Source organism: Alligator sinensis, unplaced genomic scaffold (assembly GCF_000455745.1).
Source record: "Alligator sinensis unplaced genomic scaffold, ASM45574v1 scaffold364_1, whole genome shotgun sequence".
In the NCBI taxonomy this organism is placed as follows: domain Eukaryota; kingdom Metazoa; phylum Chordata; order Crocodylia; family Alligatoridae; genus Alligator; species Alligator sinensis.
This window is the reverse complement of record NW_005842546.1, coordinates 110,563-118,370: the sequence shown is the minus strand read 5'-3', so window position 1 is coordinate 118,370 and position 7,808 is coordinate 110,563. Positions and strand designations below refer to the sequence as shown.

The 7,808-nt window shown below is 47.6% G+C and overlaps 1 protein-coding gene across 1 annotated transcript in view; it reads right to left on the bottom strand.

Annotated features, from left to right (window-relative positions):
• Positions 1–2,149: 2,149 nt before the first annotated feature.
• Positions 2,150–7,808, bottom strand: part of LOC102380353 (olfactory receptor 51E1-like) — a 14,420-nt gene continuing 8,761 nt past the window's right edge. Inside the window, exon 2 of the mRNA XM_006032093.1 lies at positions 2,150–3,178. Coding sequence (XP_006032155.1) covers positions 2,150–3,136 — 987 coding nt within the window. The 5' untranslated portion in view covers positions 3,137–3,178. The remainder of the gene's footprint in view (positions 3,179–7,808) is intronic.

The window sequence follows — 7,808 nt, the reverse complement described above, 5'->3', positions numbered from 1 at the left end:
CGCGCGCAGGGCCGGGTCTTTCCCCCCCTGCCCAGGTGACCAGAGCATCGCCTCCCAGGCACCAGGCTTTTGTCTGCAGACAAGGAGCGAGATCCCCGCTGTGAGAGATTCAACAGCAGCCTCTCAGGCTGGCTGAGACAGATCTCTGGAGAGGGGCACCGACGGGGCATTTCTGCCACAGTGGGTTTCAAGGCTTTGCGAGAGCCTAACTGATCTGGACAATCTCTAAGGGAGGTCCTTATTTTCTGGTTTGTGGCTTGTAGCTGTGTAGGATTTGGAAAATCAGTTTGGAGGAATGAGCATGTATGGATGCAGGGAACTGGACTCGATGGCTCCTTTCAGTCTTCTGTTCTCTCAAGGGAGGTTTAGGTTGGATATTAGGAAATCTTTCTCAGGAGGAGGGTGGTGAAGCACTGGAATGGGCTACCTACCGGGATTTCCCGGTATCAAAATTAGAGTTTGCGCTGCACATTTTTTCATTCTTGGCATGTCTTTTGCGGCATCTTATACTGCTGTGAGATACTGCAACAGGCACATGCGCGCTCATCTGGATGCGGCCCTCTTTTTTTCTTTATTTCATGTAGTAAAGAAGCAAAAGCTACATGGGGATTAAAATCATTAATCATTAATAATCATTAATAATCATGAACAAGGTGCATGGGGATTAGAATAATTAAAAAGTATAAGGTGCAGGAATCTGATTTAAATACCAGTAATGTTTCATATTAATACCCAATCATTTCAAAATCAGTAACCAAAATAAAAAGCTGAACAAGAGAAATCCAAAGCAGCCCAACAAGTATTTGATGCACACGTAGTATCATGGTGCCTCTATTGAATACTTGGAAATTTCTTAAACTCTTCTAGGAGTGATCTCAGGTTCAAGTGTTTCATTTGTGACATCCTTCACCCCTTTTCCAGCATCTGATTAAACGACGTGCCTAAACCGAGACACAAACATTTTAGTCCATTAAAGCACAGAAGAAATGTTGGGCTCTGGAAGGCTTCCAATGAAAGTTTGAAGTCAACAGCACCAGATGCATTTAAAGTTGAGCCTGTGGTTTCTCATTCCAGACCTTTTAGGTTTTTCAGTGCTACTTGGTTTTGTGAAATAGCCCTTCCACTGCCTACTAGATATGGAGACTCAGGTGGGTAGCACTGCCTGCCTTGCGTACCCATGGCTAGCTTTTTCAAGGCTGCTTTTGCCATAATGAAGGCTGGATACATCAATGTATAGAAAAAAAAAATCAAACTTGAGAGTCTGAAGTGCAACTTCAGGTCAAAGTCAAAGCTCTGCCTGAGTCTAGGGAACTGTTTTGACTGGCGTGGTTCAGCCACCTGCTGTCGGCAGCAACATAAAAGGGCAAGATGTGGCCATCTTTGACTGTAGAGCAGGCTTGTCCAACATACAGTCCATGGGCCACCATGCGGCCCTCCAAGCTGTTTTCTGAGGTCCGAGGTGCTGCGACGGGAAATGAAAGTAAACACTGTGCTTTCATTTTGGGAGGGTGATGTGATACCGCTTCCTGTGAGGTCTTTGAATATGGTTCGCCAGCCTACTGGGTGATAAAATGTTCGTGATCTGGCCCCACATTCAAAAAGGTTGGACACCCCTGTTGTAGAGCGTTTCAACCATCTATACAACCATGTTTTATTTCTCCTTATTTTTGCCATGAGTGTCTGGGTATGATGTATCCCACCAGCACAGGTTGACCTTCAAGGTTTCAAGATGACGTAATGTCCCAGAGGCAGCAACTGAAGTGAAATCAGTTGGTCACGTTTTGTCCTTGGTGATGGACTATTAATCCTGTTGAACTCAAGGGAAGGTCAAGAGATGGGTAGTTTTTATAGGTTTCTCTGGGGTTCTTTGGGCTTCTGTCCACTATTTTGGGGCTGCAGCCAGGCTATTGAGTCTTGTTACCTCCCGGGGACTCTTGTAGGATCAGATGTCAGGGCCAGGGAGAGGACGGACTCCCTCAGACTCATTTCCAGTTCCCTTGCTGGCATTGCTGTGGCTCTTGGGAGGAAGGAGATCTCCAGGCACTGGATATTTGTAATTTTGAGCTGCCTCAGGTTTATTTCAGGTACAGGATGGGGGAATGACCCTCATCGGCAAATAATATTTTGCTTCTGATATGTGGGAAATTCACTAGTGTTTTTCAAAGCGGTTGTGTACCTGGCTGGGTGAATGGTGCCATCTCCTTGCTCTTTGGAACAGCCTCATGATCCTTTGACGGATCTGCTTGGTTTTCACCCCGTACACTATTGGGTTGAGCACGGGGGGCACCAGCAAGTGGATGTTGGCCATCACTATATGGACAACTGAACCGTGTATGTTCCCAAACCTGTGCACCATTGACAAGCCAATGAATGGCACGTAGAACAAGAAGACGGCACAGATGTGGGAGATACAAGTGCCCAGTGCCTTGAACCGTGCCTCCCGGCTCAAACTGAAGGCAGCCCGGAGAATGAAGATGTAAGATAGGCAGATCAGGAGTGAGTCCAGTCCAATGGCAGAAATGATCACGATTAAGCCGTATATGATATTCACCCTTATGTCAGCACAGGCCAGTTTCATGACGTCTTGATGCAAGCAGTAGGAATGGGAAAGGACTCTGGACCTGCAGAAAGGAAGCCTTTGAATAAAAATGGGTAAGGGGGCCATCAGGGCAGTTCCTCGAATGACTGCTGCCAGTCCTACGTTGGCTATCCGGGAGTTTGTGAGGATAGCTCCATGCCGCAAGGGGCAGCAGATGGCTACATAGCGATCAAAAGCCATGGCTAACAAAACGGTGGACTCCATGCCGGAGAGGGAATGGATGCAAAACATCTGAATGAGACAGGCATTGAAATCAATGGTGGTAGAGTCGAACCAGAATAGGTCCATCATTTTGGGCATGGTGGACATGGATATCAGTATATCAATAGCAGCGAGCATGCAAAGGAAAAGGTACATGGGCTCATGCAGGCTTTGCTCAACTTTAATGATATACATAACAGTGCAGTTCCCTAGGACAGCAAATAGGTACAGTAAGCACAGTGGGAAGGCCAACCAGAAATGAGCTTCTCGCAATCCAGGGATGCCAACAAGGATGAAGGTGGCTGTGGTGAAGATACTGCTGTTGAAAGCTGGCATGCCTAGGATCTGCTGTTAATGTCCAGCTGGCCTTCAGTAAGCCTGGAATGAAAAACAGATGCAATAGCTCTCCATAGCATCGGCAGTCCTGTCCCAATCTCACTTCTGCTAGTGCAGCGATAGTGTGAATCAGGGATCAATCTACTGATGCCACTGTTTCACGTGAGATTGGATTGAAGCTCACCTTGTTTCAAGGGGCTTGGAAACACTTCCCAACACAGTGTCATACAGACCCTCTGCTAAAACCCCTCCCGTTAGACTGCAGGGGACTAGATGTGTAGCTTCCCGGTTGCTATAGGCAGTGTCAGCTCCTTGGGGATACATTTCTCTTTTCCTTGGACAGTGTCAAAAATGTTGACATAAAACCAGTCATCATGAAAATCAGGTAATGCAATCATGTCTTCACACTTAGAGATGTGTTAGCTTCAGGGGATCTCAAAGGAAGAGCAGGGAAATGGGCTCCAGTCTTTCTGAGGACAAGTTTGTGGTGCAGAAGGCCCACACTTCTGACTCTCCTACAGTTTGTGGTATCTTAAATTTAGGGTGATTTCACCTAGAAGCTGGGAAGAGACACTGCAGTCATCATCCCAGACCTCCTCCAAAAAGCACACAGGAGAGTTTTACTCAGTGCATCCCTGCCTGGAGACCAAGGATGTGGGATCAAGCAAGACCCCATCTTGTAAATCAAGTCTGCTATAGTGCCAAACCTCATGCACAAACTGTGTCACAATCCTATGCCCTGAAAACCATGAGATTTGATTTAAAATCACAAGGCTGTAAATATAGGAATGAGTTTATATTGGGGTCTTTTTACTTGCCTTCTGGTTTCCTTTGGGGTGCACTGACTTCAGGTTTTCAAGCTTTCTCTGCAGCCATAAAAAGGGGGTAACCTCTTTCTTACTCTATCTTTGATGCTTTGACTCGTGCTCTCATTCAGGAAGGAACAGTTTTAGTGACAGAAGCGGAAAGTCACCCTTATTTCCCACTGATGTAGCCTACCGGTTATAACAGCTCTCATGAGAGGTAGCAAATGCGAGCATGAACAGCCTCAACCTGGGTGAGGTCTCTAACCACTAGACTCCTCCTACTCCACTTTTGGTTCTGAATGAAAACAACGCTAGTGCTTGGAGATGAATCCTGTGCAGTTGGTGGGCATAGTAACGATACTGAGAGCTTTCCTACTAAATCAGACGCCTCAAGGGGAATGAGCTGCCCAGTTTGTGAATTAGCACTTCTAGGCATGTTTCTAGGTACTTTTCAGAGTGGGGGAAAAATCACTGCCTTCAGTCTCTTAGGCACCAGAGTAGTTCAATATGTTTTTTGGGGCTTGAACTCTTGCACCTGGGGCAAGTGTAGATGAAATGGGGGCCCTAAATTGAAGTGCTGGGTTTTTAAAAACACTGCCTCAATTTAGGACCCTTTAAACCCCTGTGTTGTGCACACACCCAAACTTACCTGCCTTTCTGGCAGCAGGGACTGGAGGGCGAGCTGCTGGCGGGTGGAGTGGTGGTGGGAGGAGTGGTCTTGGGCTGGGGGGGGCGGCTGGTGCCACCCCCGAGGTGGCACCCACCTGCAGGCATGCGGCTCGGGCAGTTCCAGGGGGCACCACAGCCACAGAGGGAAGCACTGGGCCCCCGCACAGCTCAGGCAGGCAGGCTCCAGAGAAAAAAAAATCAGGCTCTCCACTTTTCTTGAGTGAAGCCTGCTTTCCTGGGCTGCTGTCAGGCTGCCTGCATGGGCTTCCTGCAGAGCCCCTGAGCTGCATGCAGCCCGGTGCTTCTCTCCACCTCTATAGGGCAGCAAACTAAAACTCCTCAGAGGAGAAGTTTTATTTTGCTGCACCCCAAGTCATTTAAGGCACATTACGCCATCAAATTTGCTGCAGTGGCTGGAATTACTGTGCAATACGCTGCCGACACGTGCCAACACCAACACTATTAAAGCAGTGCTGACTAAGGCAGGACGAGCCCCTGGGGCACTCTACTTGATGCCAGCTTCCAACAAGGCATAGAGTCATTGATTACTACCCTCTGAACCCGATGCTCCAGCCAGTTTTCTATCCACTTTACAGTCCATTCATCCAGCCTGTATTTCCTTAGATTGCCTGCAAGAATGTTGTGGGAAACCGTATGAAAAGCCTTGCTAAAATCAAGGTATACCACATCCACTGGTCTCCCTGCATCCACAGAGCCAGTCACCCCATCATAGACAATCAGGTTAATCAGGCATGACTTGCCACTGGTGAATCCATGCTGACTGTCCCTAATCACCACCTTCTTCAATCTTAGAAATGGATTCCTTGAGGACCTGCTCCATGATTTTTCCATGGAGGCTGACTGGTCTGTAGTTCTCCAGATCCTTCTTCCGCCCTTTCTTAAATATGGGTATTGTATTTTCCCCTTTCCAATCATCTGGGTGCTCTCCCACTCACCATGAGTTTTCAAAGATGATGGCCAGTGCTCTGCAATCACATCAGCCAGCTCCATCGGTACTCTTGGGTATATCCCATCTGGCCCCATGGACTTATATAATCCCTATGTAGTCTAAACAGTCTCTAAATAGTCCCTAACTTGTTCTTTTGCCACTGTTGGCTGCTCACCTTCCCCCCAAAATGTGCTGCCAGGTGCAGTAGTCTGGGAGCTGACCTTGCCTGTGAAGACTAAAGTAAAAAAGGCATTGAGCACTTCAGCCTTTTCTTCAGCCTCTCTCACTAGGTTGCCTCCCCCATTCAGTAAGGGATCCACACTTTCCTGGATCCTCCTCTTGTTGCTGACATACTTGTAAAAACCCTTCTTTTTACCCTTCATGTCCCTTGCTAGCTGTAACTCCAGTTAGGCTTAGGCCTTCCTTCTTCATCCCTGCATGCCTGAGCAATACTCTTATACTCCTTGCTAGTCATTTGTCAAAGTTTCCAGGTCTCATAGGATCCCTCTTTGTGATTTAGTTTACTGAAGAGTTCCCTTCTAAGCCAAGCTGGTCTTCTGCCATACTTGCTAGTCTTCTTGGATATCGGGATGGTTTGTTCCTGCACTCTTAGTAAGGCATCCTTAAAGTACAGCTGTCCTGGGCTCCTCTGGCCATTAGACTGGCTTCCCAGGGGTGCCTGCCCATCAATTCACTAAATGAGTCAAAGTCTGCTTTTCTGAAGCCCAGGGTCCTGACTCTGCTACTCTCCATCCTTCCTTTCCTTAGGATGATGTTTTAGAAGAATCATATACTAGCAGTAGTGAGGATGAAAAAAATCTAACTTCTTCAATATGGATCACAAAATGTTTAGACACAGCAATCAAGGTAGATGTCATCTACTTTGGTTTTAAGAAAGCCTTTGATACAGTATCTCATCCTATTCTCATAAATAAACTGAGTGGCTGTGATGTAGATGACTACATGGTCAGATGGGTGGCAAATTGGCTTAGGGGTCACACCCAGAGAATGGTGATGGACAGGTCGGTATTGACCTGGAAAGATGTGGGCTCAGTCCTTGGACCTGTGCTGTTCAATGTCTTCATCAGTGACTTGGACGAGGGTGTGGAGGGCACTCTGTCCAAATTCACAGATGATACCAAATGATGGGGTAAAGTTAACACACTCGTGGGTAGAGAGTGGATCCAGGTGGTCAGGTTGGGAAAGTGGGCAGAACAGAATAGGATGCAGTTCAACAAAGAAAAATGCAAAGTGCTGCACGTGGGGAGAAGGAATCGTCAGCACACTTACAGGCTGGGGGGTGACCCTCTCAGCATCACAGCAGGGGAAATGGATCTCAAGCAGTGGAAATGGATCTCAGAGTCATTGTTGACTCCAAGATGAGCATGAGTTGTCAATGTGATGAAGCAATCAGTAATGCTAACTGCACTTTATCATGCGTTAGCAGATGCATCACGAACAGGTCCAGGGAGGTGATACTTCCCATCTATGTGGCAGTGGTCAGGCCACAGTTGGAGTACTGCATCCAGTTTTGGGTGCTGCACTTCTAGATGGATGTGGACAACCTCAAGAGGGTCCAGAGGAGGGACACTCATGTGGTTAGGGGCCTGTAGGCAAGGCCCTACGAGGAACCTGGATCTCTTCAGCCTCTGCAAATAAGGCTGAGAGGCGATCTTGTGACCACCTACCAATTCATCGGGGGAGGGGAGGGAGCAGCAAGGAATAGGAGATGCTCTTTTTACCAGGGCACCTCTCAGAGAAACTAGGAACAATGGCCACAGCCTGACGGAGAGCAGATTTAGGTTAGACATCAGGAAGAACTTCTTTACAGTAAGGATTGCCAAAATCTGGAATGGGCTTTCAAGGGAGATGGTGGTCTCCCATACCTTGGGGGTCTTTAAGAGGAGGCTAGGTGTGCACCTGGCTGGGGTCACATGACCCCAGCGCTCTTTCCTACCTGGGGCAGGGGGTTGGACTCAATGATCTGCTAAGGTTCCTTCCAACCAAAACATCTATGAATTGTTACGTCTCAGCTCTGTGTTCTTGGGCAATCGGGGCACAGGATGCAGTCTCTCTGACTCACAAAGGACTCACCCCCCCTCCCTCCCCTCCTCTACCTAAACGAAACTAATTAAGATGCAGTGAGAGACACACCTAAGACCCTCACCAGATAAGGGTGACAAGAATGAATCAACTGCCCTAGGTCTCATTTACATGAGAGATGGAAAACAGAAAGCCTGAAGCAGAG